General features: G+C 35.5%; 3 protein-coding genes across 3 annotated transcripts; 1 reads left to right on the top strand and 2 right to left on the bottom strand.

The window, feature by feature from the left end:
- Nucleotides 1–6,822: 6,822 nt before the first annotated feature.
- LOC124910165 lies at nucleotides 6,823–7,665 on the bottom strand. The gene is made up of 3 exons (XM_047450780.1): nucleotides 7,169–7,665; nucleotides 6,997–7,061; nucleotides 6,823–6,924 (listed from the first exon to the last, which is right to left on the bottom strand). The coding sequence occupies exons 1-3, from the start codon at nucleotides 7,614–7,616 to the stop codon at nucleotides 6,823–6,825; spliced, it is 615 nt and encodes a 204-aa protein (XP_047306736.1). The 5' UTR covers nucleotides 7,617–7,665.
- Nucleotides 7,666–9,586: 1,921 nt separating this feature from the next.
- LOC124944633 lies at nucleotides 9,587–11,823 on the top strand. Its single transcript, XM_047484937.1, has 2 exons — nucleotides 9,587–9,711; nucleotides 10,089–11,823. The coding sequence occupies exon 2, from the start codon at nucleotides 10,114–10,116 to the stop codon at nucleotides 11,545–11,547; it is 1,434 nt and encodes a 477-aa protein (XP_047340893.1). The 5' UTR covers nucleotides 9,587–9,711; nucleotides 10,089–10,113; the 3' UTR covers nucleotides 11,548–11,823.
- LOC124944635 (probable receptor-like protein kinase At1g49730) lies at nucleotides 11,798–14,526 on the bottom strand. Its single transcript, XM_047484938.1, has 7 exons — nucleotides 14,343–14,526; nucleotides 13,357–14,241; nucleotides 13,028–13,289; nucleotides 12,900–12,952; nucleotides 12,767–12,834; nucleotides 12,612–12,701; nucleotides 11,798–12,543 (listed from the first exon to the last, which is right to left on the bottom strand). Exons 1-7 carry the CDS (start codon nucleotides 14,422–14,424, stop codon nucleotides 11,926–11,928), a joined length of 2,058 nt encoding a protein of 685 aa, XP_047340894.1. The 5' UTR covers nucleotides 14,425–14,526; the 3' UTR covers nucleotides 11,798–11,925.
- Between the last annotated feature and the right edge of the window lie 649 nt (nucleotides 14,527–15,175).

Here is a 15,175-nt window from a genome sequence, read left to right as displayed (position 1 = left end):
CCTGTTTATATCCTTGAGCCACTAACCGGGCTTTGTTCCTCGTAACTAAACCGTTTTCATCGAGTTTATTTCTGAATACCCATCGTGTGCCTATAACCGGTTTATTTTTCGGTCTAGGAACTAGATACCAGACTTTATTTCTCTCAAACTCGTTTAATTCCTCTTGCATTGCCAAGATCCAATCTGGATCTGACAGTGCTTCATCCACCTTTTTCGGCTCAATTTGTGATATGAAAGCAGAGTTTCCATAGTGATCCAAATTTTGTTGCCTAGTTCGGACGGGTGAGGATATGTTACCTATTACTAGTTCAAGAGGATGATTTCTGTTCCTTCTGAGGTTAATCCGAGACGTGTCTACCAAGCTTTCGGCTGGCTGATCAAGGTTAGACAGATCGGTAGGTTGAACAGAGTCAGACCGACCGATTTCTTCAGTAGAAACTGAAGCGTCAACTTTCTGCGGTAAGGCAGCTTGATCAGGTTGAATTTCAACATCAACCGCTTGGTCCTTGACAAAACGTCTAAAAACCGGAACCTCGTCTTCATCATCAGAATAGATATTGAAATTTTCCATTCTGTTGTGAAGGTCGAAGGGTAATGCAGTGTTCCGCTCAACCGACTCATCGAAAACAACGTGTGCGGTTTCTTCAACTGTTAAAGTCCTAGTATTATATACTCGGTATGCTTTACTTACAGCTGAATATCCCAACATTATTCCCTCATCGGATTTAGCATCAAAAGCGGTCAAGTACTTCTTGCCGTTATTGTGAACAAAGCATTTACTACCGAAAATTCTAAAGTACCGTACATTTGGAATTTTATCAAAATAGATTTCAAAAGGAGTTTTCGAAAATCGTTTAGTCACAAGAGATCGGTTTTGTGTATAACAAGCAGTGTTGATAGCTTCAGCCCAAAACTTTTGAGCTATACCCGAATCGGCTATCATTGACCTTGCGGCTTCCTTGAGAGTTCGGTTTCTTCTCTCAGCCAGGCCGTTTTGTTGAGGAGTTCTGGCACTAGACAACTCGTGCCTAATACCGGAATCATCAAGAAAAGTAGTTAAGTTGCTATTAATGAATTCAGTTCCTCTGTCACTTCTAATTTTGTTTACTCGAATAGACTTTTCATTTTGTATTCTCAGAATCAGTTTAATCAAGTTTGAGGCAGCTTGATTTTTAGAAACTAGAAAAGTAACCCAAGTAAATTTAGAGTAATCGTCAATAACTACCATAGTGTAATGCATGCCTCCTAAGCTTGTTACTCTAACCGGACCGAACAAGTCCATATGCAGCAGTTCCAAACATCTTTCAGATTGATAATTTCCTTTACTTTTAAAAGATGATTTCACTTGTTTTCCCATTTGACATGCAGCACATACTTTATCTTTTGAAAATTTAACATTTGGAAAACCATGAACTAGTTCCTTGGAACAGATAAAATTAATCGTTTTGAAATTCAAGTGGTTTAACCGTTTATGCCAAAGCCAGTTTGGATCATTTCCGGCTATCATACACACAGGTTTTTCGAAATCTGTTTTCCAGTTTACTTTGTAAATGTTTCCTATCCGATTACCGGTTAACAGGGTTTCATCATTTTGATTCTTGACTAAGCATGAGTTTTTATGAAATTCAACTTTATAGCCCACATCACACATCTGGCTTATGCTTAATAAATTAAAACTTAGCTTTTCTACCAATAGCACATTGTTTATGGAAAGTTCACCATGGACAATCTTACCCTTGCCCACGGTTTTACCTTTTGAGTTATCCCCGAATGTGATGAATGCTCCGGTTTCGTACTTGATGTCGGTCAGTAGCTCCTTGTTTCCGGTCATGTGCCTTGAGCATCCACTGTCCAAGTACCATTCAGAATTCTTCAACCGATTGCTCCTCCTAACCTGCAGCAAACAGTTATTTACAACTTTTTGGTACCCACATTTAGTTGGGTCCATGGTTGATTAGTCCCTTTGGAATCCAGACTTGAATGAGTCGGATCACTTTCCCGGTTACAGTTTTGATAGTGTTTGGCTTAACTTCTTGGCCGTTGCTCAAGAATGCCTTATGTGGTGATGGACTTCTTCGATATCGATTTTTATTATTTTTATTCGGTTTCCGGTTGGCTTTCTTTCTCTCAGGATGAAGCCATTTTTCAGATTCGTTGGGACCTACGTACTTAAGCGTTTCTTCCGGTTTTAGTTCATTTTCTGTTTGTGAACTCTTGACAAATTTTATAAACGGAAGGTTATTTTTCGTTAGTTTCATCCCGTTAGATTGTTTCGTTTCGTTTTGTTTACTTGGATCATAGCCGATACCATATCTACATTTCGGATGTCTTTTATAATTGCACATTTGTTTTACTGCTTGACGTGATCTCTCCCACGCAGCCGTAACATACATTGCTCGCTCATCAGTTTCCATTTCCGGTTGAACTGTCTTCTCATCATCCGAGAATAATTCATCCGGTTCATGTGTTTTAATTTTATATGTTTCATCGTTTTCATCATTTATTTGTTCGCTTTTAGCTTCTACAGGTGTTGGTATATACGCAGATATATTTCTGAACTCAGCAACCATTTGGTTGAGTGCAGAAACTAGATCTTCCTTAGTAAATTCATCAGAAGAGAAGTCAAATACCTCTTCGTCGTTTGCCATGAAGCATGTTACTTTCTCTTCACTATTTTCATCGTCGGAGTATGCCCATTCACTTCCACCGTCTGATGCAATGAGAGCCTTTTGGATCTCCTTTCCTTCATCAGCTCGTTGATCATCATTTCTTCGGTAGTCGTTTCGTTGATTATTGTTGCTTCCCCGATAGTTGTTTCCTTGATGGTTGTTTCCCTGATACCGGTTACCTTGATAATTATTTCCCTGATAATTTCCTTCCGGTTTTCTATCATCTCTTCTTGGTTTTCTGCATTCCGACCTGAAATGTCCAAAACCATCACAGTTATAGCATCTTTTGTTTGATTTATCTACATAATTATAATTAAAATCATTGTTAGATGGTGGCTGGCTCTTCTTCATGAATTTTCCGAATTTCTGGGCTAGCATCGCCATCACATCGTCGGTTATTTGATCGGTGTTTTTGACTGGAACCGGTGCGGTTGATACTGGAGCCGCCGGTTCCACCGATGTGACTAAGGCTCTTGTTGCGGTTGATGTAGATGTTTCATCTTCAATCCGAGAGTTGATCTCGAACTCGTAGGCTTTCAAGTCCTCAAATACATCATGCAACTTCATCTGCCCAAGGTTGCTTGACTCCCTCATCACCATGGTCTTGATGTCCCACGTGCTCGGCAAGGATCTTAGAGCTTTGATTATCACTTCTCGGTTGTCATACTTCTTTCCGAGTGTCTGAAGCTCGCTTACTACGCTGGTGAACCGGTTGCTAAATTCTTTCATATTTTCTCCCGGTTTCATCCTTATGTTCTCATACTTCTGCGTAGCCACCAAGATTTTATTTTCCTTGGTTCTTTCGTTTCCCTCGTGGATCTGGATGATCGTTTCCCAGGCTTCCTTTGCATTTTCGCACTCTGATATTTTGTTCAAAGTGTTGTTGTCTATAGCTTTGTAGATGTGCCTCATGCAATGGTTGTCCAGGTTGCTTCTTCTCCGATCTTCACTTGTCCACTGGCTTTCCTCCTTGTTAATCTTGATCGGTCCTTCTTTCAGGACTCGGCTCATCTCATCATCTAGTGTTATCAGATGTAGATACATCTGCTTCTTCCAACTGCTAAATGCTTCGCTGTTTAGCATTGGTGGCTTGTCGCTGTGAGTCATGCTTCCCACCATTTTTGTTGCTTGAGTGCTGGGAACCTCGCTCTGATACCACTTGTTAGGATCGGGGACGCCCTTGGAGGACCGGGGTGTAATTTTCCGGTTTTTAAGTAAGGGAGGCCGCTTACGACAACACACACACCTTGGTGATAGTCCGGTTAAAGACTAAAACCATTCTCAACGTTGCTTCAACCTGAAACAGACACTTCCGCCCTTGAACACCGGTTCAAGAGTCTGTGACAGGTTGTGCAGTGCTGAGAACGGTTTTAGTCTTTAACCGGACTATCACCAAGGTGTGTGTGTTGTCGTAAGCGGCCTCCCTTACTTAAAAACCGGAAAATTACACCCCGGTCCTCCAAGGGCGTCCCCGATCCTAACACCAAATTAACCACAGCTCTCGACCCGGCAATCCGGACACTTTAAAAATTAAGCATCATTATATATATATATATATAGATTAGTTAGTTAAAAAGTTGAACTTATATTAATGTTAAAACGTCCCGCGTTTATCAAATTTGGTGTTGAATTCAAAATATAAAGTCTTTGTAGCCTAGTTGGTTAAAGAGTTGTACTTGTTTTGTTAGGTTGCAAGTTCGAAACATACCTCTAGCATTTTTAATTTTATTTATAACCGTTTTAAATTTAAAAACGGGTAAACCCACAATCCGACCCAAGTATCCAAATTAACCACAGCTCTCGACCCGGCAATCCGGACACTTTAAAAATTAAGCATCATTATATATATATATATATAGATTAGTTAGTTAAAAAGTTGAACTTATATTAATGTTAAAACGTCCCGCGTTTATCAAATTTGGTGTTGAATTTAAAATATAAAGTCTTTGTAGCCTAGTTGGTTAAAGAGTTGTACTTGTTTTGTTAGGTTGCAAGTTCGAAACATACCTCTGGCATTTTTAATTTTATTTTTAACCGTTTTAAATTTAAAAACGGGTAAACCCACAATCCGACCCAAGTATCCAAATTAACCACAGCTCTCGACCCGGCAATCCGGACACTTTAAAAATTAAGCATCATTATATATATATAGATTAGTTAGTTAAAAAGTTGAACTTATATTAATGTTAAAACGTCCCGCGTTTATCAAATTTGGTGTTGAATTTAAAATATAAAGTCTTTGTAGCCTAGTTGGTTAAAGAGTTGTACTTGTTTTGTTAGGTTGCAAGTTCGAAACATACCTCTAGCATTTTTAATTTTATTTTTAACCGTTTTAAATTTAAAAACGGGTAAACCCACAATCCGACCCAAGTATCCAAATTAACCACAGCTCTCGACCCGGCAATCCGGACACTTTAAAAATTAAGCATCATTATATATATATAGATTAGTTAGTTAAAAAGTTGAACTTATATTAATGTTAAAACGTCCCGCGTTTATCAAATTTGGTGTTGAATTTAAAATATAAAGTCTTTGTAGCCTAGTTGGTTAAAGAGTTGTACTTGTTTTGTTAGGTTGCAAGTTCGAAACATACCTCTAGCATTTTTAATTTTATTTTTAACCGTTTTAAATTTAAAAACGGGTAAACCCACAATCCGACCCAAGTATCCAAATTAACCACAGCTCTCGACCCGGCAATCCGGACACTTTAAAAATTAAGCATCATTATATATATATATAGATATCATTCAACATCAAATTTAGCCCATATATGAAAGAATTTGAAACTGTCTAGATTGTCTTATTACTAAAACAATTATTTAAATGAGTAATTAATTAAGTTGGCTAAATCAAAATCATGTTATGGTCCACTCCAGATATATCAATGTCTTCACAACTAAGTTACTATTAAAAAAAATAAAAATACAATGTTTGCTTAAATCAAGGTCCAAAGCACATGCTATTTAATATAAAAATGCAAGATTTTCATTTTAAAATAATAAATTAGCTAGAATAGTACATAACCTCAATCAAAATAAAGTCAAATAACCATAGTTTTGTTTGACCTGGAAAAGTATTACTTTATTGATTCTATTTTAAATTTAGTAAATCTGTACCTCTGATTCTAAAAATTTACCATTTAAATTGAGAATAGGATATCTAGTTTTACAAAAATATATGAGTTACATCTCAATTTATATTGAAATATGATTTATTAAAATTATGTTTCATTTTATGACTGAGATTATTAAACTAAAAACCAAATACATTTTAATTTGATAAGTGAAAGTGATAGATATGAGTTGTTGCTAGTACAAAAACAAATATTTAATTTAACTTTTTGAATGCTATATATTATGATTCGATATTTAGAATACACAATATATTTATCTCAATCAAATATAAATTCGAAATAAATACCTACTAATTTCGTAAACAAAAATATGAAGTTGTACCCACTCAAATATGACTAGCTAGCTTATAACAACAAATAAAGATGAAAAGAATAATTATGTAATAATAACTCTTAATTGAAAACGACAACATGAAAAAGATAAATTGAATAGTCATCTAATGTACAAATTTCTTTAAGATAAACCGAATAGTCATCTAATGTACAAATTTTCTTTAAGAGTTATATCTCTTTAACTAAAACTCAATAACTCTGAAATGAAAACGACAACTATAAAGATAAAATCGAATAATTATCTAATGTTTTTGATACGTGTAAGTCTCTCTTCTTTTGAATTTCTAAAGAATCTCTAAGAAATTAAAAGATAACAAACAAAATTAATAATGAGTACTCTATTTTTACTTATCAAAATTGTAATAAGAAAACAAAATAAATATCATCTATTATTTGATTAGCCAAATCTCACAATTCCAAGGAAGAAGGACCTGATCACATCAAAATCCCCAATGCAATAAACAAGAGAGATGAATAACATCAAAATATATAATTGATTATTTTATGAAATACATATAAATTAATTAAGATTCTTTGATTGCATTCATGATGCAAGTAACAAATATGAAAGAAGCAAAGCTAATCAATAGTTCTGATTATTATTAATTAATCAAGAAAGGAATTAGATTTCAGATACCAATGAACATGATAATCATAGTTGATCAATTTCTAATAATCTGTAGAATTTCAATTAATTAAGTCAGCTGAATCAAATGATGAAGAAGCAAATATCAAATCCATTAGAACTACAGAAGAAGATGATGAAGAAGAAGAATATATACGATGAATCTGCTGTATAAAATTAAAGAATAGATTAATCAGATAATCAGATTCAAATTAATTCCGAGAAGATTGGCGCACCGTACAAGCAACCAGCTGAGCCCATTGCTTCAATCTCGCTTTCACCTTCTTCGGATTATCATCTCCTGTTGTATCCAATTCACAATACCAAAGATTTAGACCTAATTATCATATCTAATTGTATTTCAATCGATTAGATCTGAGAAAAACAAAACAAAACAAATCAATTTACCTGAATCAAATATAGTGCTAGAAGGTTCCACGGCATCCGTCGACAACGGAGATCCACAATCCGTTACAGTCGTCGACGATGAGGAAGAAGATATCGATAAACTTCTATTATACATCTTGTTGATTGTGTTAAACATCTCCAGAGCAGGAAAAGTATCGCATAGCTTAGGATCTACGTCAGGCGAATCGAATCGGAAACCTAACTCGAAACAGGCTTTAAGTTCGTTGAGGTCTTCATCTGATACGCTTTTACAACGGCGGCTATCACGCAATTTTTGCTGCTGTTTCCGTCGAGACCAGACCTCATCACGGAGAATATCAGGAGACCATGAATGATGCTTGAATAACGAACCAGGTTTCGAAAGAGCTTCCGCCTCCAATCTCGCGTTAGTCGCGGCGGCGGCGGCCGCGGAGGGCTTCGGTGGGATATTCTTTTTTTTAGATTCCATGTAGACCTCTCCCTTTCTCTCTCTCTTCAGCGGCTGCGCGGAAATTTTGTAAACCTTAACCAAGTTTAATATTTTATTTATAATCAACTTAAATATATTTATATATATTATATTATATTATTATATATACGGCGAACTTATATTAACTAAAAATATATATATATTTTTGAAATAAAGTTAATAAGAACCGCACTGTCATAATCACTTTAGTGTAGATTGTATTTTAGTGGAATTAAATATAAAATATTTATTGATAAAAGTGAAATGTACCCGTTAAGATTTAACTCTCACTTCCACTCAAATCAACAAAATTAACTAGGCTAAGTTAACTATAAATCAATTAATTTAAAAAATAGATAATTAAAAACCTTCATTTAACTCACTATCATATATCTAAAATAAAATTTATAAAAAAAAGTTTAGTTTTCACTAAATAATCTTTTAAGTTAAAATGAGAATAATAACTATAAATCAAGCTAAATTTTTTAATAAAAAAAATCTTAATTTAAAATTAACATGAAAAGTATTTTATCTTAGATACTAAAAGTAAAAGATATTCTTTTGCATTTAAGTTAAATTAAATTTATATTTAATAATAATAATAAGTTTTTATAATTGATAATTGTTCCAATATATCTTAAAGTGATTATATTGTGCTAACAATGAGGAGGCGGTCGGTGGGGTCCACTGAAAACTGCCAGGTGGAAGGAATTATTTATTGGCTAATGACAACTTACCACGTCATCTTGACGGGGCATATGTGCTGGCATGAGACGGAATCCTCAGCAAAAGAAAACGATTCCAATTGTCACTGAGTTGTAACCAGCGTTTAAAGTGGAAAGGAATTTTTAAATTCACCTAATTTCAAAAATTAATTAATTATGGTTTTTTTATTAAAATTTAATTATTATAACTAAGTGAAAACTTGTCTTGATTAATTTGACATAAAATTATTTATTGGCATTTATAATATTATGTCAAATATATCTATTGATATAAATATATAATTATAGAAGACAAAATATTATTATGTTTAAAGTTTAGAAAATAAATTAAGAGATCATTTTCAAATATATTTTTTATTTAAAATAAAATTTTAACGTTAATTAACAAATAAAATTAAAATAATATATTAAATATATATATAATAAAATAATATAAAATTAATTAAAATATTTACTAAATAATATATCGATATAATATATTTCTATAAACAATCGGTTTATACATAGATACAAAAAAAACTTAATTACTCATTATTAATCATCTAAATTAGCTAAAAATTACTTAAAAAGTAAATTTAAAATGTAAACAGAATTTAGGAAAGATAAAACATATATGATAAAATTATTTATAGATTTTAATATTTTAGGAATATATATATATTAATTTTCTCAAAATTTAATTTGGTTGAATCCTTCAAAGAATTTTGAGGAGAAGTGATCTTGAAAATATGTATAACTTACTAATTCATGTCCTCATTTTTCTATCGAAAGAAATTCTTATAAAATAATCTCAGACAAACAAGACCTAATTGAAATAGTTGGGCCAACAAAGAATTAATTAAGCCCATAATAAAATAATATTATTATTAATCCCTAATAAGAGCCTCGAAATCGAAGCCCATAACGGTATGCGTGTCATTTCATTAATTAATTTTTAATTTACATATTTATTTTTAGTACACATCCTTTTATCATTTTAAAATAGCCGGTTAATTTTTTTAATAATTATAATATAATTAATTATTTATATTCTTGATATATATACGTGAAGATGGGAGAGATTTGTCTTTAAAAAAATTGTTAGGGAGCGAAAAATATATGAATTTTTTTTTTGTAGAGAAATAATTTGACATTTATAATTTACTTGAAATGAAATCCTGATAAATTCTATCCACTTAAGATGCCAAATAATTTTCCTATATAATATATATATATATATATATTTTCTTTCATATGTCCACCCATCCCCCTATAAAATGAATAGAAATGGTAAAGTTGAAGTCGGTCTGAAGGGGCGAGAAGCTTGTGCAGCTGCCTGCTTTATTTCTTTTCTCCAGGAATCAACGCTATTTCGTCATCCTCCAATCTAGGTTAGATTTTCTTCTTCGGATTACAATTTGAAGATCCTGCCAATCTACTGATCAATTCGTTTAATTCAATTTCTATGCGTTTCGGCAATTTGAAGATCAGTTAGATAGATGTATATCTTCTTCAATTACTATTCATAACTAGGAAATCCTTTTCTTTCTTTTTTCTTGGACTCATAACTATGCGTTTCTTTATCTTCTTAGCTGCATCTGTTTTTTGCATATGTAAGATTGTGTAGAAAGCATTGAACAATCCAAATTGAAAAGCAGTGCCAAAAACTGTTCAAGAATCGTTTGTATTAGAAAAGCCATTGAACTTGTAGGATCATCTATGAAGAATCTGTTACCTTAGGAATCTTGACAGCTTGTTGTATTTTCAGGAGTTTTATTTAACATATTAGGATCATGGCTAATCCTAATAGCACAACAACTTTGATGTTCTTGCCTTCCAAACCAATAGAACAAAACGGGATCTCTCCAACAAACACACCTCCTCCTCCTCCTCCTCCTTTGCATCAGAGCCAAGAAAATGTTCTAAATGGTCCTGTAGCTATTCTATGGGACATTGAGAACTGTCCTGTCCCAAGTGATGTGCGTTCTGAGGATGTTGGAGGAAACATCAGAATGGCACTGAGGCTGCATCCTGTCGTAAAAGGAGCCGTTAATTTGTTTTCAGCTTATGGAGATTTCAATGCTTTTCCTAGGCGACTCAGAGAAGGATGCCAAAGAACAGGTGTCAAACTTGTCGACGTCCCAAATGGTAGGAAAGATGCTGCAGACAAGGCTATCTTGGTTGATATGTTCCTTTTCGCGCTTGATAACCGTCCACCCTCTACCATCATGCTCATATCAGGAGATGTTGATTTTGCTCCAGCCCTTCATATACTTGGCCAACGCGGTTATACTGTAATTCTCGTCATTCCGTCGGGTGTAGGTGTCTCATCTGCTCTCTGTAACGCTGGTAGGTTTGTATGGGATTGGCCTAGCGTGGCTCGTGGTGAAGGCTTTCTTCCTGCCTCTTCTAAACCTTCGTTTCCTTCTCTTCGCAGAGGCGGGTCCGATGTTGCAGGATATTTGATGGGACATCAAACTAGTGATGGGCAGAATGAAGAAGAAGCGATTGTCTATAGAGGTGCATCGCAGGGTTATTTTCCGAGAGCACAAAGTTTGAATGAAACAGGGGATGGGATGTGGGTACAGCCTGGGGACTTGGATGGTTTGAGGAAACAGATGGTTAAGTTGCTGGAATTGTCTGGTGGAGGTGTGCCGATGAATAGACTACCTGCTGAGTATCAGAAACTATATGGGAGGCCTCTTTACGTTTCCGAGTATGGCGTGTGCAAATTGATGGATCTTGTGAACAAAATGGACTCTGTGGATATATCCGGGAAGGGTCCAAAGAGATTTGTCTATCTCAGGAATTCGAGAACTAGCCCGAGTGCTCCGCCCCTTTACTTGTTGACAAAGAAGGACGAGAAAGGGAAAGGGATGCAAGAAGATAACATTATTCAGGGTGGAGCTTCATCAGATGAGTTATCAGACGAAGATAGGTTCGTGGTAGAAGAAGAAGAAGCGTGTGAAGTTGATGATGATCGGAATCTTGAAGAGTTTAAACGTGAGCTTCAAGAAATACTTGTAAGTTATTCGTGTGGGATTTTTCTAGGATGTTTTGAGGCGATTTATCTGCAAAGGTACAAGAGGCCACTGGATTATCATAAGTTTGGTGTAAACCAACTCGAAGATCTGTTGCATAAGGTTAGAGACATCGTAACTCTGCAAAAGGAAGAAGGAAGCGAAAGGAAGTTCCTCCTTGCTTTTGGCTGCAGCAACAGCTACTAGAGAAGGACATCAGACAGTTCGTGTCTTTCCACAATTCAGGTATGTTTGTAAACCAGCCATCTTCTCTCTTTTCCATACTTTTACAGGTGAAGAGAGATGGATGAATATGTCTGTTGAGTTTGTGTCATAAGTTAGGAGTTAGCCTGAAAAATAGAACAATTTATTTTATAATTGTTGTGAATTTCGACAGAACAATATTTATATGAATTTTAATAAGTTGAGATTCTTACATTAAACCTAATAATTGTATGAAATAACAATATTCAATCATTTCAAGGGTTTTGATGGACAAATGTTGATAAATGACAATAATGTCATCAAACAAGATTTCAAAATCCACAACATAAAAGAGTGGAACAACAATGTTCTATATATATCTCAAGGGGATGGTGGAGAATTGGTTTCTAGTAGAAAGCTTCTACTACAATAAGACCTAGATGTGCTCGAAGACGACGCAAGACACCTCACATCACCACTATGAAACATACCTGCATCACTCCTCCGTCTCCTCCCCCTTTCCATTCTTCCCTGTCCACCTCCTTCTTCAAATTCCCCACCTTCAACCGCTTCAATAAATCCACTATGCATTGGGTCCAAACACTCGTAAAGAAGCCTGAGCACTTGCTTGATGGATGGTCTATCCCTTCCTTCTCTTTGCGTGCACCACTTCACAATCACAATAAGAGTTTGAAGCTGATCCATATCGTACGTTTCCCCCAGGTTCGGGTCCACCAGCTCGCAGAACCTCGTCGAGTCCGTCGACACGAATGTTTCCGACCACTCCACCAAGTTCTTATTCTCTTGTATTGCCCTTCTTGCAGTCACAAGCTCCAACAATACAACCCCAAAACTGTAAACGTCACTTTTCTCCGTAAGCTCACGAGTAATCACATACTCTGGATCCATATAACCCGGAGTCCCACTGATTTCAGTGTTTACAACTTCAAAGCTAACTGAACCGTCTTTTGAAGCTTGTGCCAGGCCAAAATCCGCAACCTGAAACAGGAACCGGGTGTGAGAATAGATCACTATTACCGCAAAAATTACACCCGACCAGTCAGTACCTTTGCTATTAAATTCTCATCCAGTAAAATATTGCTCGATTTTACGTCTCTATGACACAAAGGCGGGTCGCAATAGAAATGCAGATACTCCTGCATCAATGGAATATTATTTTAGACGGCAGATTACAGATAATAATCGCAGTTAAGCACATTACCAATGCGTTTGCCACATCAATTGCAATCTGAATTCTAGTCCGCCAACTTAATGGTGCTACGGCTGAAGCTGAATACATAGGAAAACTTTAATAATGTGTGCTTTAATGTAACGAATCAAACAATCTAACTTACCATGAAGGTAATCGTTTATGCTTCCATTTGACATGTACTCGTACACAAGAAACCTGCTTGTTAATAACAAGCAGCAATATTAGATCAAATCTGCTTTTAAGTCTGATAAACTGACAAAAAAAAAGCACCTTTCGTGTTTCGCCATACAAAAGCCTCTAAGAGAAACGAGATGACGATGATGCAACCGAGCGAGAAGCTCTATTTCTCTGCAGAACTCATCATCGGCCTGCTTAGAGACCTTGTCCATTCGTTTCACAGCCGCGAAAGAACCATCCTTAAACTGCGCTTTATAAACAGTTCCAAATCCTCCTTGCCCAATTATCATGCCGAAGTTGTCTGTTGCCTTCTTTAAATCCTTAAATCTAAACTTCCGGAACACAGGCAGTGAACCTACATCAATTAAAAGAAATCAGGCAAGATAACAACAAACATTCGTTATCTGAATAGATAAATGTACCATCCTGAAGCTTCTTTGGCGTTGTCTGAGAGAACCCAAGGGAAGAATGGTTCTCGGCTTTTCCTGCAGTCTTATCAATATCATCAAAATCATCCCCCAGTTCTCGACTTTTCCTGCGAATGAGCAATGTCAAGACCACCAACATGATGATTGAAACTGTTATAACTGCTATTCCAATAGCAGGAACCAAAGTGAGACGATAGGCTCGATGTTGAACAACAGCCTGTTGTTTCTGACTCGGGCTAGCCGCCAAAGTTGGAGCCGGAGATGGTGGCGATGTTGATGACGACGATGACGATGAAGAAGGAGAATTATCTGGAGGAGTAAAAAGGCCTTGAACTCCAAAGAAGCAATTAGCGAAATCAGCTGCTTCCGAGACATTATTGTTATTAACATATTGGATTGCAACAATGGAAGCAAAGGTGGCATCACGACACATACTGAGTGTCAAATTATCCCCACCAGCTAACAAATTTCTAAGATAAAGACTACCCGCATTCAAGCATTTCTTACAGTTTCTATCATCCGACAGTTGCGAACTGCAATTCAGACTTAAATCAGGAAATCTGGGAGATTTCAGCATTTGTTGAACCGTGGTTCTACCAAGGCAGTCGTAGCTGACTGAGATTTTAGTGCCGAATCCACAGAAAACGGTTGCATTTCTGGATATACCGTAAAGTTCCAAGGTTTGTGAGATGGAACGGAGACAGACTTGAGTTAAGTCCGATGATTTGACTCCTAGGTTACCGGTGGAGATGGCGTAACGGGAAACGGAAACGGCAACGAATGCATTTATGTAACGACAGCATTTACCTATGTCTTGTTTGTTAGAACAGACGGATGCCGCCATTTTGAAGTTTGACCCACTTAAATCTAAAGGACAACCTGCCCATAAGAATTGGTTTTGTTAGGGTTTTTCAAATAAGATTCAACAGTAAAAATCTCAGATATCATCACAAACAAAAAGAGAATGAAAAAGGGTTTACTTGAAGCGGGGAGAGCTTGAGAGAGATGCATCTGGAAGAGTATGAGCAACAATGGCGGCAGAATGAACTTTGTGTACTCCATAGCCGACGTGCGACGGCGGCGAGGGAACTGGCCGGAGAGATGGACTGATGGAGAGAGAGAGAGAGAGTATTCTAATATGGGTTTGCTGTCTCCAACTGAATATTTTTCATGTTTAAATAAATAAATACACAGATTGGATCATAATAATAAAATTCCTTTCTTATTACAAATTCTAACATAACATTTGATTGAGACTTTTTTAAAATTTTAATAATACTGAAGCTTCTTCATAGAGACAGATGATGATGAAGGAGCACGGGTTCACCTGGAAATCTGCAACCAGTTTCAGAAAGAAGAGAAAAAGATTTGACCACTTTCATGTTATTATATTTTGTCACATTGAAATAATAAAATTAATGTAATCTACCCCTTCTTAAATTACCTGGCTGTTATTTTTTTTCTTTTACTATTTCAAATACAAAAAAGTAAAAGATAGTGGAGCCGACTGGAGCGGCAGTGAGTAAAATGGTTTGGGCCTATTAAATTCATTTGTTTGACTGTGGCGGGTGGCAGTGGCTGTAGGACATTATTGATTACTATGTGTACAAATTTTGTTACAAAAATAAATTGAATAAAGTTACTCCACTGTGGCCCAAAGTGTCATCATATACAGAATTATATATGTATATATATTTAAAGTTTAAATGATTCATATATATATATATATATTAAAAATCATAATAACAACAAAATACGACATGAGAAAATAAAAATAAAAGTCATAATAATTTAAAAATAAATAAAAATACAA

Source organism: Impatiens glandulifera, chromosome 7 (assembly GCF_907164915.1).
Source record: "Impatiens glandulifera chromosome 7, dImpGla2.1, whole genome shotgun sequence".
Taxonomy (NCBI): domain Eukaryota; kingdom Viridiplantae; phylum Streptophyta; class Magnoliopsida; order Ericales; family Balsaminaceae; genus Impatiens; species Impatiens glandulifera.
This window is presented reverse-complemented; position numbering and strand designations above follow the sequence as displayed.

What these genes read in the sequence shown, in the direction of transcription:
- LOC124910165 (XM_047450780.1), bottom strand. Translation starts at nt 7,616, where the DNA reads ATGGAATCTAAAAAAAAGAATATCCCACCGAAGCCCTCCGCGGCCGCC. An exon ending in TAGCACTATATTTGATTCAG is followed by an intron (nt 7,062 to 7,168) that starts GTAAATTGATTT and finishes TGGATACAACAG; the next exon opens with GAGATGATAATCCGAAGAAG. An exon ending in CTCAGCTGGTTGCTTGTACG is followed by an intron (nt 6,925 to 6,996) that starts GTGCGCCAATCT and finishes TTTATACAGCAG; the next exon opens with ATTCATCGTATATATTCTTC.
- LOC124944633 (XM_047484937.1), top strand. Translation starts at nt 10,114, where the DNA reads ATGGCTAATCCTAATAGCACAACAACTTTGATGTTCTTGCCTTCCAAA.
- LOC124944635 (XM_047484938.1), bottom strand. Translation starts at nt 14,424, where the DNA reads ATGGAGTACACAAAGTTCATTCTGCCGCCATTGTTGCTCATACTCTTC. An exon ending in CATAAACGATTACCTTCATG is followed by an intron (nt 12,835 to 12,899) that starts GTAAGTTAGATT and finishes CTATGTATTCAG; the next exon opens with CTTCAGCCGTAGCACCATTA. An exon ending in TTGATGTGGCAAACGCATTG is followed by an intron (nt 12,702 to 12,766) that starts GTAATGTGCTTA and finishes CCATTGATGCAG; the next exon opens with GAGTATCTGCATTTCTATTG.